Source organism: Nylanderia fulva, unplaced genomic scaffold (assembly GCF_048542155.1).
Source record: "Nylanderia fulva isolate GAGA-0341 unplaced genomic scaffold, ASM4854215v1 Scaffold4, whole genome shotgun sequence".
Taxonomy (NCBI): domain Eukaryota; kingdom Metazoa; phylum Arthropoda; class Insecta; order Hymenoptera; family Formicidae; genus Nylanderia; species Nylanderia fulva.
In genome coordinates, this window is record NW_028190476.1 from 1,394,122 (window position 1) to 1,411,424 (window position 17,303).

Sequence of the window (17,303 nt, forward strand, 5' to 3'; positions counted from 1 at the left end):
TAATTGTATATAAAGATATAAAATATTTTAATTCTGAACAGATGTTACTCCTTTAGTATAGCACAAATTTAAAAATATTTATCAAGCTTGTTTTCACAGACACTCTTTTTCACAATTCTATGCTCCATTAAAAAATGATTGAGGTCAATTGGCGATATACTTGTAGCTTCAGGAAGAATTTCTATTAATTATCTCCACTAGTAATTTCCGCAATTGTAAGAATTTAAAGAATTCGTTTTCCGCTTCATCGAATATTCATCTTGTTAAAATTGTATTTGTCCATATAAAAATTAATTAGTTTTCCAATAATTACTTTCTCTCTCTCACACACAATAATTATCTTATTATCTTACTATATACCGATCATTAGCAAGTACAATATATGTAAAAAATATGTTCTTCCTTCAATGTTTTATATAGCAATTTTTTTTGTGATTATTAAAATAAAGAATGGTATTAATATAGAAAATTAATCTTCTTGATAAAAGAAAACATACGCCTAATTTAAATACATAATTTGATCTAATATCAGTTATTCGGTTTCAATTAAAAAAAATAATTTGACGTATACGAAGAATTGAATTATTTATATCTTTTCTATAATAAAATATAAAATCCTCTTTCTGAGGCTTGCATGCATGTTGTGCATTCTTTCTCAATAATTTCTGTTTTGCAATTAAACGGGTACGTATTTATCTTTCTCTAAATTATTCCGGTCAGCTCTGCCCGCGGCAATTCCTAGGGGAATAGATCAAAGGAATATGTTCGAGGCAAATCGAATGAAGTCAGTCACAGCAAATATACGGAAATACAAACGTGGCGCGTGCGGTACTTACTCGTTGTTCAGCACGCGGAACGATTTCGGCGACATGCAGTTGACGCTCCATTCCGTGTTCCCATGCTCGTTGCATATCGTGATGGAGAACCTGCCGTAGTTCGCCCGTATCAGGTGGATCAGCTTTCCCTCGCCGCACTCGATCTCCAGCGTTTTGCCCTCGCAAGCGTATGCGGTGTCGTACCTCTCTGTAACAAAAAAACGTGTTTTTAAAAATTTTTAGTTTGCTTTAGTCCTTCGGCTCTGAAGTTCGCGGTAACGCGCATGCAACTGCACGTTGCAATTGCAGCTGCAACTCGCGGCGGACCGAATGTAGAGATTATACTCGCGCGGTCGAGCCTGTCGTACACATGACGTCCGTTGCGGCCGGATCTACATAGGCTTCCGTTTCCGGAAAACCTCCGCATGCGCGAGAAGCCTAGAGGATAGGTACGTTGTTGCTGATGGGATTACGTTGTGCTGCGATGTTTAATCTATTCGGGCGAGTGCGTTTTTGCGGTTTATATGTTAGTTTGTGTAGAGACTCCCCTAGCTCAAAAACATTTTTGCATTCGGATTATTTCTGACGAAAGAAATGTAAAATAAAATATATATTTTTTTCTTTCCTCTGTCGCGGTGCGAGAAGAGATTCTATTTCTATTTAAAATATAAAAATTATTAAATCGCGAAATTATTTTAATTATTATATAGTATTTTTAATCAATCTTATCTTATATATATATATATATATATATATATATATATATATTCGTAAATTTAAATTTTAAGTTTAATTTGATCGAAAAAAATGATATATAGTATATCTTAAGAAACACGTATTATAACTCTTAAGATGCATATCTATATACTTTTCAAAACTTGTTAAGAGATTTAAAATTTAAAACTTTAATTATTTTTTCGTAATACTCTCTTTATTAAAATTAATCTCATCATCAGACTCTTATAATCTATTCCAATATCATTGCAGTAAAATAAACTTCACATTCATGAAGTAAAAAATCCAGCTGGTTACATTTAACGTGCCTGATGTGAGTTTAGTTTATGAAAACATTTGACGGGATGCATAATATAATATTTTCACGTGAGATGTGAACGTTTGGACGCGAAATCCGCGAATAAACTCGCTGAATTTACTGGCGCCACAGTATTTCCGTGGAAAGTCCTAACCGCGGACTAAACTGGCATTATGGCGCGTCGGTACGGAACTAATGAACTCACGACGAGACTTTCATGGACAGAGTTATTACACTACTCTCCCTGCCTTCTGCTCGCACAGGCTGTCCCCCTTCTTGCTGTCTTCTTCCTTCATTCTTCTTTCCTTGGACGGTATCATATTATAGCAGCCATATCTTCCCCTAAATAAACCTGGACGCAGTTTTGCGATCCTATCTCATCTCTTTCTTTCTCTACTGTCAATGTATTAATATCCAGCTTATTTGCTTTTTCAATCTTGTACAACATATATTCGATACATTTTATTGGAAATTTTTATATTATTACTGAATAACGATTGTGATAAAAATATCGATTGCAATGTGTCCGAAGTTACCTCTCGACGATAAGATAAATTTAATGTAATCTAAGGACAAATATATTTAATAACAGTATAGGCAACATAGGTAATATAGGCATTCCATTCCCGAAGTCATTAGTTGGCGCATGTCCAGCCGTCATTATCGATCATTACGTAAAGGATCTTCAGGGGAAAAAAATGGTCTCGGGCAAGCGTCGACTTGCAGAAAATCCGAGAACAAAGCGATGGCTGAGTAACGACGCGCGTGTTTCGCGGTAAATTACTGCGTGCGTGGAAACGATGGCGCGAGGGTCAAGGATGCGGCGGGATTACGTGGAGGGCACACGAGAGGAGCACCTCGATTTAACGTCCCATTCGCTCGCTACGTCGGTTCGTACTAACTTGGCGAATAGCGCCGTGTTTTGCGGCGACTACGCGTCGTCGAGCACAAGATCGCCCCGAAATTTTCGTTGATCCTATGAATCCATATCCGGTAAGGTAACGAGAAAACTTCGATTCGGTTTGGTTCAAAAGAAAATGCCAAGTATTGTTTTAATCAACTTGTTCGTAACTGAATTCGTGTCTTGTACTTGAATTATGGAATGGAGGCAAAGGATGCATTAAAACTATGTTTAATGGGAATGTTTGGGAGATAAAAATTAAAATAAATTTAATCTTACCGTAATCCATATTTGTGAAGGAATAGGAGTATATACATATAATATATAAACTACAAGAAAGCTGAAGGCATGAAAAACATGTATATATTTAATGTAAAGTTTTATTGCACGAAATAAAATGCATCTCAACAGTAGGATAAAGCATCGTTATAAGGCCAACGTATCTTTTTGATAAAAATGGTAGGGAGCTAAGAAAAGAGGAGGCAAGAAGAGAATTTATAACACGAAAGCAATTTCTCTCAGCTGCCTCTTTTTGCTCCTCGCATCGCGATTAACGCTCGACTCGCGCCGTTATTCTCGCTGCAGTTTGTTCTCCGTTAATTAAGCGCGTTTCGATAACACCCCGGTAAGCGGCAGATAATCGATATACGGCGTCATCGACATGCTCGATTAACCGGGGATGAGGCAGAAATGTGCACCGAGTGCGATGTGTGTTTCGATCAAAACGCTACTGCCATAAACGCATCGATTCGCATAAGCGCTTCGTCAGTGAACGCGTCTGCCGAATGCACTCGTTCGTAAAATTCTGATTGCAATTGTTGCATTCAAGCATATATATTGAATTACCTTGAAATTCATTTTTATGCGATAAGATTTTATTTTGTAGACTTTCAAAATTCAAATTAAATGTAATTAATTTTTTTATTTAAGAAATAAAATTCTTTTATATATATATATAATTCAATCCTTGAAATTTAATTTATATACGCTTGTACTGATAATTAATAATTTTCTATATATTTCTCGTATTTAAATCGCGCAAATTTTAAATTTTTGAAAAAAGCAGAGCACATATAAATATATAATTTCTAAAAAACACTTTTCATCAGAAATTCATAAAGCTTATTTGATGAGATACGTTTGTACATCAGAGATATCAAATGATCCATTATATGACTTCAACCTCGGAAAAATGCTTCTTTAAATTCTAAAAAAAAAAAAAAAAATATATCGCATCTTTCTTAAAAGACAAACACTTGATTCGAGGTGACGAGCCTATACGATGACGTTACAAAGTGCTAATCGTCGAATAGCTATATATTACGGAGACGTCACTTTTTCCGAGATATATTCGTAGCCACAAAGTCGTTCAAAGTTGGCCAGTTCGGAGCTCGGATCCCAGGGCGGAAGATCTCTTCGGGATTCGCAGTAGAATTTGGTCCCTTTAAACGCGTTCGGCCCCCAGTGTGTGCGGTCACCGCTCGAATGCCGGGAAGACGTCGCCTCCCTCGGGAGCGGTGAGTTTCGAGGGAACCGCACCGTACATATATATATATATATATATATATGTATGTAGATGTCTGTGTTTCGAGTCGTTGCTGCGACTCGACCGCGGCGCATGCACTTCGTCAAGTTCGAAGCACCGGAAAGCGAGAGGATTCCCTCCGTCTCTTTCTATATAGCGCTGCCCTCGTTGCGTATAAATCTTCGGACTCGCGGCCGCGCCGGAACTCTCCCGAGAGTCCTTTCAGGCTTTATCGCTTCGCCCTCTGGAGCTCTCGATCGAGCCGCCGACGTTGTGCTCTCGAGTCAGCTACTCGTTGAAGTCCTTCGAGCGTGATCGAGGAGTTCGCAATTTCCTCCGGATTACTGACGTATTAATTGGTCGAGCGTTAACCTCTCGCCTTCTGGGACGTCGGCGTTAACGAAAGAATTTTGTTTAACAAATTGCATATATCGTTTGATATTAGAGAGTCTCGTTTGTGAGTTAAAGGGTCAATTAATTATTCTCTTAAATCTGTAACAGCGGAGAATGTAACGAATTCGATGCGCGTAACTTGGCGTAATTCGCTCCGACGTCGAGTTCGCTATGAAAATTACACCCCGACCAGAACAAACACATTCGGTGCTCGTTCGGCCGTTGAACGAGAAAATTATTGCACGGCCCCGCATCGTTGTCGAAATGCCTTTTTCGCTGCGCTCGTCCGCCGCCGCATCTGCGGCTGACGCGTTATGCGTCATGCGGTTGCTATCCGCGGCCGGACTTACTGCGCGCGGATTGTTCGCGGGTTGTAAAACGCGTTGCCGCAGCGTGAAATCGAGCGAATGCAAAGCCCATTCTCGGCATTTAACCAGAAAAAGTTGTTGCAAACTCGAGCGCCGGACAATGAAATTATTATGCGCCCTTTTAGTCACATTCCGGCGATGCATTCGTTACCGATGCGAGTGCAACCGACGCGCGTGCATCATGTGGTCGCGGTTAGGAGACACGTACGATACAAGTTTATATGTTGTTTAACCAATGTATCGTTTAAGTACATCGTTTACGTCATGAGTATCTCGTTGTACATTTTAATTAATTTATTATTGCGCAATATATATTAATTTTGGGACATGTGTTTTGTTTGGTTTAAAATTTGCCTGTCCGTTTGTAAATAATTATATAAATTGAACATTTTTTCTATAACGCGATATTAAAAATTTTATTACTATACATGATTAGAAAAATAATATAAAAAATATTTCATTTTTCCCTAATCTCAGGAGTAATCCGATTATGTCGTATTATTGGATACTATCGGATTATATTTTCATTTCATTAACTAATTCTTGAATTATTCGGAAGCTATAATTGTTAAATAAAAAAAATATTGTTCTCTATTCATTCAAATTACATTAGCACGTGCTTTTGCTTTTGAGAAAAACGTTAATTCTGCAAATGGAGACTTAGATAATTCTATAATGTATCCTCAAGGCTTCCTTCAACGCGTTTCCAGTCCTGAGATCTTAGAGAATCCTTCCTTGCGCGGTTTCCAGTCATCTATCCTCTTAGGAGCTAAGTATAACACCGTGAAATTTCCATTGAAATTACTTACTCGACTTCCCGAGAAGAACAACGGCTGGCTTCGGCAGAAATGAATTTTTCTTATATATCACCGCGCGCGCTTCTCCGCTTTAGAACCGCCTTACATTATTAATGCTCCCCTTCCTAATCAAAAATGCATTATATTTTCAATATCATTATTCCATCGTACTCTACTAGCTCCGTCCCATGAACGTCTTTTTTAAACAGTCTGGTTCACGGAAATGATGAAGCTAAAATATATTTCTTCTCAACCATTGCATAGGAGAGAATATGAAATATGACGTTATTGTCTTCAACAACTTGTTAATGTATTGTTCACACTTTAGGCTTGCAGATGCACTTAAGGGGATCCTAAGCTAACCTAAGTTTCATTCCTGTTTTATCGATAAAATGTGAGGTTAGATTCAGCTATAAATCTATTTATTGGCTATACGGATTGTTTTTTACCTGAAATTAGAACGCTTCGCCCTTTGTTAATAATAATACTTTCATTTGTACAGGAAAAATTAATATTAACAAAGGACGAAGCGTTTTAATTTCGGGTAAAAAACAATCCGTATAGCCAATAAATAGATTTATAGCTGAATCTAACCTCACATTTTGTCGATAAAACAGGACGGAAAATCACAGACTTCTCAAGGACGTTTAGGAATCACCTCGATAATCAAAATAAAATAAGAGGAGACAGAAAAAAAGATATATATTTTTAAAATTACTTTTGTTTAGCGCGTAAATTGAGTTAAACGATATTTTTTTATCACTTTCTAATTTCGAAAGTAATGCATATTGATATCGCACGTGTCACGATCGATCATATGGCATTTTTCTGACGAATTCCAGGCGTCGCGACGCGCGGTCGTCGTGCCGAGCATTCTACCGGAGGGAAAAGAGAGGAGAGAATTGCAGTTTACCATTAATGACTTCGGATAATAATATATCGGAGGTCCGCCGCGACTCGTACCTCCCGCTGCCGCGGCGGTCGACTTGAAAGAGCCGACCTAACAGCGGGATGTCGTCAGTCCGATGCGGTCCCAGACCTCGAAACCTTTACTGCCTTATTGCGCGCGCGGCGTGTGTATATACCGGCCGGTTGAAACACTGCGAGGGTATTGTTGTTCACGTTTACATTCCGTTCTCCTCCGCTACTATACTCGTCATTCCTTTTCCATCCCGTCACTCCGTCGTATCCGCCAACGAGGATGAATCGAGGAACAGTTTCAGCTGATTCGAAAGGTCGATCGCGATACGCGCGATCTAAATTCATCATTGGCTTAATGAGGCTTTATTTTTCTACAAGGCCTGTCAAATATCTCACGATGCATGGTCTCTCGCGCAGTTACAGATTTTTTCACGGAATCAAAATTGAGAGATGTATAAAAAATGAAGAACTTGGTCTTATTTTCCCTATATAATCTCAAGCAAATTTTACTCTTCCTTCCTGAAGAAAATTAATAAATAAAATAATCAATTAAAATTCAGTTAAATTTATATTATAGTCGACATATACGAATATTTGAAGAATAAGATTTTTTGCTTTTCTATTTATAGAACTCAAAAAATTAATCTTCCAAAAAATCCATTTACGTAAAATACATATTTTCCATTTTCTCTGAAAATATTAAATGAATAAAGGTAACGAGAGAGTGAGCGGAGAAACGTGTATATTGTTTGAATAAATTGTCGCCGCTACTCTTCCCGGGCAGAAAAACCGCGCGCGACGTCGGAAATTCCGCGGGGATATCAAACCCGCCGATGTCGGATAACGCGATGTCGTGTCGCGTCGTGTCGCGTCCGAGAAAGTACCCGTTCCGACATTCCGCCAGTCGAGTAATATCGATTCCGTCGAAATTGCCGGCGGCCTGGAGCTTGTAATCGTGGGCGGAGTTAATTGACGCGCGACACGCGAGACGCATCGCCTCCCGTCGAGTTACGATTCAATTTGACGGGGGAAGAGGGATGCAATTGCGTCAGGGCGACGATAACCGAAAACTTTCCCCCACCCCCTCGTATTTTAGCCACCCCTTGCCGACTACACAAACTGGATAACACCTGACGCCCATGCGCGTGGGCTAATGCTCTCTTCTATATCCGCTTCTTATAATTTATTCGACCGTCGTAAATCAGTCAGGGGGGTTGGAAGGGGCCGCAGGCGAGAGGGAAACGCGAGACCGGGAACGTGCAACAGGCCGGCGCATGTAAATGCATCGCTGTATGCACTCCTGCAGCTTGTAAGCGTGTGCACGCGAGCCGCAACGCGTTGCGTTGCGTTTATCCGTCCGTGAATTGATAATGTAATTAGAGTGACGAAAAAGGATTAGTTTGAATTAGAAATCTTCCCGTCTGGGTCTGGCTTGAAACAAGAGAAGAAGAGAGGATTGGGCGCGTAACCGAGGCAAGTCTCCACGGAGGACTTTGATTTATACGTCCCAGGAGCGCCTCACGAAATGCAGCAGCAGCCGTTGCTGCTAAAGATGCATGGCCGAGTGGAAGGTCGAGCAAACTTGCGTCTCCGTAATATTATTTCCGATCGATGCAAGACATGAAAAGTAACGAGAAATATGTAGACGGAGTCTCACTTTTAATAGATACATCACGAGAAATATTGTTAGAATAAATATAGCCATCGCGTTAATAACCTCGATATCCTAGAATCGATCGCGAGATTTCATTAATTACGCATGTTGGTCATTTTTAATTATTCACAGAGAAAATGATTGCGAATGATTAGCATCCCCAATCATATATTTCGCCACAAATACGTAACGTATGTGAAATCTAATTATTATTATATTAATATGAGTTATATTATCTTTCGAAATATATGTGTTAAATTTAATATGTAATAACAGATTTATAACGAAATATATATTTAATTTGGTATATAAAGTATGTGATGTACATTATATAATTCAAAGCCTGATTTTATAAAATATTAAATATTTTGATGAAGTAACAACTCGCGCGTGGTTGGCATACTTAGTATTTGCTTTTGCGGAATACAACGCGTTTGCTATGTACATACTCGTATGTAGTAAGGCTGCTGTCATTTACGCGGCGAGACTCGAGTCAACAAATAGTGGCACGAATTATTCCGTATGCCGTCCTTTGACGCTCCTCACTCTCTACATAAATATGAGGATTATCAGTGCGATTAATTAATTAACCGCGAATAAAGATAATATAATATATTTTTTCGCGTATCAAAGACAATTAATCATTGAAACAAATATTTAGCGCAACTTTATTCTTTATTTTTTATATAAATGATTTCTTATATATTTTTCATAATCTCTTATAGGTAATGACAATCGATCGAGTAATTACTAAATAATTAAACATTTCAAGCATTCGGCATTTATATTATATAATTTTACAATACATGTGTATAATTATATTTTGTAATTTATTTTATAATTAAAAAGGCAAGTTTTAATACTCGATACATTTTTTTAAAACTATATATTGCACTTTTTTTTTCAGGACTCAGTATCTGGGAGATTTATCCTGAAGAGGAGGCTAATCAAACGATTTTTAACGTTTTCAATTGATATCGCTTTTCGCGTCTTAATTAATTCGGGAATACCGTGCACAGTCTCGCGCGTTCAAGTGTCGTTTAAAGTGCCGCGCGTTTGAAATGCGGGAGTGCCGTTTAAAGTGTCGCGCGTCCAAGTGCGGGAGTGCCGGTTTTTTTAAGTGTCGCGCGTGTTGAGTCAACGGAGCCTGGCCTGAGAAAAAGAAAAAGTCTAAAAGGGACCGGACAGCATTGGGGTAATCTGTAATTTATCTTCAATTCAACGTTGTACTACAACTCCGTTGTTGCGCACCGGTGAATGAAATTATTTTTTATACATATTTAAATCTTGGCTTTATATGTATAACTTGAAATAAAACAAAATCACAAGATCCAAAAGTATATTTGGTTAGAATAAGTTAAATTAAACGAAATTTGTTCATATTGTAGTTGTTAAATTAATATTTTGTTCTTTCGATGCGCGCAATGAAAAATATGCGAAATAATTAGCGTTTCTTATTTTTGATGCATAACATTGATTTCTCATATTTTGCTACATCTAATTTGTATAATTTTTATATAAAATATAATACATAAATGACATTTTAATTTAACTTATATCGTAAATTTTGCACTAATATGAGTTAGAAAAAATGAGATAAGTGCAAAAATATCTTGTAATTGACAAAAGATTAACGTATTTCGTTATTTATACGTTGATACGTAAATGCGCTTGTAAATATATACATACACGTTTCATCCTGTGAAATCGATCGTCCATTCAAGAGGATGATCCAATGGCCGATGGCCATCGCAAATGCTACGTGCTCTCTCGCACGCCAACAGTCATTTCTCACGCGCACTATTTTTCGTCGCCGCGTTTTGCATGCGGAATAGCGTTTCGCTCGCATACTCGTCCATTACAGAATCGTGATCAAAAGGGGCCCGATTATACCGGCTGCCTGCACCGACACAATTTTTCCCACGAGCGAACGCGATTACGATTACGTGTACAAGTTCTAGCATATAATATGCAGTACATCTGCAATATTATTTTCATTTTTACAAAAGTTTTCTTTTAATCTTAAAATTAACTGAAAATATGAAAAAAAAAATTTTTCATATATTTTATAAGTTAAGATTGTAAAGAAAATATATAATTTCAATATGATTTTTAAGAAACCTATGAGACATAATCTCAAACAATTTATACTTTATTATTTATATATACAAGATGCTATATCTTATTATTTCATTATTATAAATTCATATATTGAAGTATCGAATTTTTTTAAGATTAAATAAAACTCGACTAAATAAAACTTCTAATTAATAGTTCGCTATTAATTAAAATCTGGTTAATATTAATTGGAGATAAATATTTTATTATATAGCAAAATTTTCTCTTTTAAAACTCTCCAATGTTTAATATTAAATAAAATAATAATTATGCCGTGATTCTCGAATTTATAAAAGAAACATCGACTTCAAAATTTGGTAAGTGAAAATATTTATTCTCCTATATCAACGTAGATTTTTCCAGACGTTCTACAAAAATCAACCATTAAAATTCAGTACTTTATTCACGTTTGCCGAAGTGTCCGACGAGCGCTCGCGGCAACGAAAAAAAAATTACATTCGAGCAAATGAAACGATGTCCTGTGAAACGTCATTTCTATCGCGCGGGTCATCGATCAGGCGACGTCCACGGACGCCGATAACCGATATCGACGGCGTCAGCATCCGCGAGCGACGTTCATCCGTGCCGGATGCGCTTTTCCTCTACTTTTTTCTGTCTCCGGGTCAGGGAATAACGATTTTTTGTATTACTGAAACGGCGATCTCGCAATGGTTAGGTATATCCTCGACGAAAACGAATATTTCTACAGACTAGCTATATCACATGACATTTTTCTTAATTTTTTTTAAACTGCCTTACAAGAACATTAGAAAAAAATTAGTTGTACTCGCATTTTAACACTTAAAAAGTCTTGTGCTCAAGTAGTTGAAGCCTAAAAAGAAAGAGAGAGTTGTTGCACGTTTAATCCATTTACTAGATAAGTCCGGAAGAAGAAGCGCGGAAATAAGAAACTGTTGTTGATAAATCTTATCGCGATGACGTCACGTAGGATAGTACCTATCGCGTAATCCGAGCTGATTGCTTGGTCGGCTGTTTAGTAACGATCGCGTTTCCCAAGAGAGAAAATGATCCATTCATAATATTTTCATTCCGGGACAAGCGCACGATCTCTGGCGATCAAATTACACCGACAATATCATTAGTTCTCATCGATAGTATCCGCGCAATATATATCACATATATATTTATACCCACTGTATACTTCGATTTTCAATGATAGATGTAATAATTATTTTCGGATCAATATATATTGCTTTCGCTACATTCGTACACCCATGTTATTCAATATAAATTCTATAATATATATATATATATATATATATATATATATATATATACATATCCTCTAATATTAATAATAAAATACTTATACTTTATTTATATATGCTTTTTGTAAAATTAATTTTCTACAAGAGAAACTCATTGTCTTTCTAAAATGCTCTAAATCTTTTTTATGAGTATATCAGCATTTTATAGAAAACTTGGGCTTTTTGTAAAATGAGTAAATTTACCAAAAATCTTGAGACATATATGACTTGCTATTTTACTGCATTACTATTTAATGCGCTCTATTTGGTCTCGATTTGATAATTTAATCATAATTTGAATACATATGCATTCTTGATTAATACAACAAATTACGATTGATCGTGTTGCTGACTTTAATATTTTAGTATATTAATGCATCATAGAATGATAGTATTGAAACGGAACTATTATAAATGAAGAAACATACATTACGTTAATATACTTAACCGTATTAATCATTTTTACAAAAAGAATCAGATTTCTTTCAAGCTTTATTATTATGCTTATTTATTTTAATTAAGCTTATTTCACAGTCAAGCCATATTAAGAAAAATTTAATATTTCACATTATACTGTAATTAAGCACTTTTTTTAACTCAACATTTTTATACTAGCTAACAATAAACGCAAAATATTTTAATTATTATTAAATATTATATATAAAATATGTATGTAATGAGAGCAAATAAAATGGCACCTCACATTCGGTGCGAGAAATTATAGTAGGTTAATTAACTGTATATCGAAGTGCATTTTTACGAATAGCGAATAGCGAATTCGCAACAATTCCACTCTCGGTTAAAATTAGCCGCACCGAAATGTCGGTCACCGCCATCGTGCCGCCGATAATTCTCGTGCTAATTACGTAACGCGCCAGACTACAAAAGCGCGGCCTCCGATTACATTATAAATAATGGAATACGCACATAATGCTGTTACACGACGCCAACGTGAATCGGCTCTACCGCCGGCGACGTATGGAAATGACGAGATTAATATGCGCCGGCGCATTCATAAAGTTCGCTAATTAATGCAGTCGCGAGAAGGCGAGAGGCTGCGATCTTCGCGCTGGAAACTGTATTTTGTCGGAAACAGCGTTGAGCCATCCAACAATCTGCGCGTTTAGTTTATAAAATATATACAGGTATATAAAATACGCGTATCTTTTCGCTTTTAACAAATAATTAATAATTTAGCTAATCTATATAATGATTACGTTCTTTTTTCTTTCTTTTCAATTCTTCAGAGTAACATTTGTAGTACCTATATATCTCGACATTTATAATACTTCTATATAATATATTTATTAAGAGAGCGAAAATAATTTAGAAAATAAGATTCGAAAAAATGGAGTGATTCCTCCATCGAGCTTTTATTTTATAAAAATTGAACTCAATTTTTTCGAGTCTCATTTTGTAAATTATTTTTGTTCTCTTAATAAATATATTATGAAAGTATTATAAATGTCGAGACATAGGTACTACAAATGTTACTCTGGAGAATTGGAAACGAATATACAGCAAGTTGCAACATGATATTTCGTACACTGAATCATTAATGGTCCCTGTTGTTGCGCTGAATTCACCGGCGCACTGTATTTTATCTCTATGCAAGAAAAGGTGTCGGTGCACGGGAAAACAACAACAGGAACGCCATTAATGATTCCCGCCTGTACGTACGAGCCGGAAGAAAACAATCCTTCATTGCGCGACGCTCGCTCGCCCATAGCCGCATTCGCGGGTCAATTATTATCATCATTCGAAATCGCCTGGTACACTCGCGCTATGGTATAATGGACATCTGTCACGGCGGGAACGCGCGTTATCGCGCGCCGCCGCCTACGAAAAAGCACCGCGACGGAATAATTGATGACGCGCGAGCGCGCGCGCAACAGTAACGGCCGATCAAATATTCACGACGCCGACATCTCTTGATGTATATAATTTTCGCGCGAACTGGCCGCGCGACCGCGTCGCGACGCATCATCCGAATGGACGCGCGCCACCACCCGGGCAAGTCATTCCCGTGCATTCGCCGCCCCCGGTGTGATTCCGTGAATATTTCAGCCCGTAAATATTGAAACGCAACACTATACTCGTGTGTGCATGTGCAACTGTCCCGTTTCTTCCCCTTTCTCTGCTCTCTCTCTCTCCTCTTTCGCACTTATCCCCGGGATCAACGACGCGTTGGATTGTATTCGATAGTTTCCGATGAATCGAGCATCTGTAGCGTTTCATCATTCTTTCATCGTATGAATTTTGGAGCAAATTTGAGCTTGTTACACATTGTTTAATTATCTGTCATTATTAATACGCTCATCTCTTTCTCCCTTTCACCGGATGACACATAGATTCTCGTTAACGAGAGAATTCGGGTTTAAAGTCACAGTAGAGAGTCAAATGAGAGTTGATAAACGCGAGAGGAAATAGTGTCGTCTATGGGATATAAATTTTATAAAAATTTTGGAAATATATAACAACCCGAAATAAGTTTTTATCGTCACGTAAAAATTCTCGAGAGTTTTATAACACTCTTTGTTTGAATTCAATACTTTGCACATACCTTGTACAAATATCAAGCACATTTAAATATTCATATTTTTAATATTTATAAAAAAAATTTACATATATCGGTTCCGTTTCCCGTTATGTATTTTTTTTCGCGATGTAATAATTTCCATATTATGAGCATAAAATATATTAATGTGCATTATTATGCAATATAAAAATGTATTCGTGCATCTTACAATTTTTCATATATTCGATTAGGAAAAATATCTTTTCACAATGCTTCTTCTAGAAACATATCAAAGGCTATATTAAACCTCTCGCGCTAATATCAAGTTTCTCGATTATGCATCCAGATTGACATCCATTTTTACTTTGCATGATCGAGACATGGGTCAAAGACTATCGCGCACAATAAATGTAACACGTGTTTCCACAGCACCGACTCATAAAGTCGGTCAGCTCGATGGGAGTTAATTAAAGAACGAGCACATTTTTTCGCCCCCGTTCCATTACATCGCGCTTTATAGACGTTTCATCTTTACGACACGAGAAATTCAATCCCGACTAGTACGAAAAATTGTTTGCTAGATTTGTTTTGTTTTTATTTCGTATTAAAAATAAAAAAAGAAAAAAAACAAGATAAAAATTGTTGAGAAACAACGATAAATTTGATCAGAAAATTAACATTAAACGCGTAAGATAAAAGAAATAAGAAATAAAGTTTTAATATGCAACATAAATATTTCAAGATGCAATTTTTTTATTAGTTATAATAGTTGAAAACGTTTCAGAATCATACTGCATCATTTGCACTGCAATTTTTCCTCCATTTTTCGTGGTAATTTTACTTATCAATAGACTTTGTCGCAGGTGTTATGCCAATCATTCTCGATTCTATTCGCGATTCTATTCTAAATTCTACGCGCTCTATCATGATGACCATTGTTGCCGAAGTAATCGCCAAGTCCTTTGATACGTATCGAAGAATTGCGTAAGCAGCGGTGCGCGAATCGTGCAAAAATTGCGAAGTAACAAACTGAAAACTCATTCAGATTGAAAAAATTCTGAATTTCGTCATATTGATTTATCTCTTGGCCGTTTTTTATTAGACTGTCTTTAATTTGAAAATAATAAACTCGGTTATAAAATAATATTTTTTAAAAATAGAAAAAAATACATAATTTAAAATTATAGAGAAAATCAAAGTTTTAGGACTGTTTGATTTCATATTTGATTGAATTCAAAATATTTCTCAAATTCGTTTAATAAATTAATTTTTTAGATCCCTATCGTTTAATTTTGGAAAATGTTAAAAATATACTCGAAGAATTTAAAGATTTTAAAATCCTAATTTAAAAAATTTTAAAAGAAAAAAGGAGAATGTGAATGTTATATTTTCAATTTTTATCAAAGTGTTTATAACATACCTATAATTGAAATATTTTAATACGAAACAAATACAATCTCTCTTTGTTCATTGAATATACATATAATCTTAATTCATTATAGCAACACTTTTCTTGCTATTACATATGTAATATGGCCTCATTTTGCAGTAGTTAACATAATACAAGGGCTGTAAATAATTTTGATGCCCCAGAGGTGTCGAAATCATAAGAACAACGTGAGCTAGACGGAGAGAGAAGTTGGTCAGAGAATTCTCGATCGCGTTTCTCACATATCCACGTTAGACTCACGGGTGTCCGTTGCGAAGGCACGAAAACGAAAGAGGAGAAGAGGCGCAGGTGCTCGCAGAGCTGCCCTGTAATTAGGCTAGGGACGCCGAATCTGTCTGTCCGCATCAGGACGGTAGCCCGAGAACCTTAAAGGAAACGTGTCAAACACGCTCCAGGCATTATTCTTGGGACGGTTCCTAGAAGAATCTAGCGAAATGTCAAAAGGCGCTATAATCTGTCAAATTGATCCTACCTATCTCGAATCTGTTTCGGTGTGAGAGTGGCAGCGATAGCTTCTTACCTGAAACAGAAAGAGAAATATATGTTAATTGTGATTCGTGTCACTGAAAGTCGCGCACGTTACTTTTATAGAAAATAGTTCTATAATTGGTATTTTAATTTTTAGAGATACTGCTAAAAGACAATTTATTTTAGTACAAATTTTATATGCAATAATATATGCAAACGTTTCTCTTTTACTTATATATACTTTTATTTTAATGGATATATAAATTATCATTATTTCAATTTATTATAATTTTTTAATATAATCTCTCTTTTTTTTAGTTATTTCTATTTTAGCACGTTATTATCTTCAGATATATATATATATATATATATATATATATCTTTATATCTGAAGATAATAACGTGCTAAAATAGAAATAACTAAAAAAAAGAGATTATATGAAAAAATTATAATAAATTGAATATATATATATATAATATATATTTTATTGCACAATTTTTCCCGCTGTACATAATATTTAATATCGCCGTATTCGGAAAATGCGAATATATTTCCAGCAAAATTCCTTTTCTCTTCGATTGTCTCTTTCTCTCCCCCTTTCTCTATTAATTTTTAAAGACCATTCCGAGACATCCGAATATCCCTGAGCAGTTACCGTAGTCGTAAAAGAAACGCGGGCGGCTAACGATTTAATTAATTGCGATTTAGAGTCTGTTTTATCGCGCGCTTTAATTTCTATGCGGGATACGCATCTTCTCGCGAGAGGGTAAGGAGGATTCTATTCCCCGTGGGAGTACCCGAGAACAAGCGTGCTATAATCCAACCAAGGAGACACCATTTCGGCGCTCTCTTGTGTAATCTTAAAACGGCAACAAACCGCAGCAGCAGATTCGTAAGTTTGAAGAAGATTAAGACCTCGGAGTATGCTACGGAGGGTGCCCGCGTTTGAAAAAAAAAAAAAACGTTTTGCATTATTTCAAGAGGTCTTAGAAGCAAAAGAGGGTGGTTTGAGAAAAAAGAAAACAAGAGAGTTCGGTAAAAGATTTATAATTGCAGAATTAAATCGAAGTTTC

At 36.3% G+C, this 17,303-nt stretch overlaps 1 protein-coding gene across 6 annotated transcripts in view; it reads right to left on the reverse strand.

Annotated features, from left to right (window-relative positions):
• The window catches only part of LOC114944894 (latrophilin Cirl), a 422,503-nt gene that overhangs the window by 51,993 nt on the left and 353,207 nt on the right, over positions 1–17,303 (reverse strand). For all 6 annotated transcript variants that reach the window (XM_085486054.1, XM_085486055.1, XM_029320954.2 and 3 more), the window contains one exon: positions 837–1,023. In XM_085486054.1, coding sequence (XP_085342180.1) covers positions 837–1,023 — 187 coding nt within the window. The remainder of the gene's footprint in view (positions 1–836; positions 1,024–17,303) is intronic.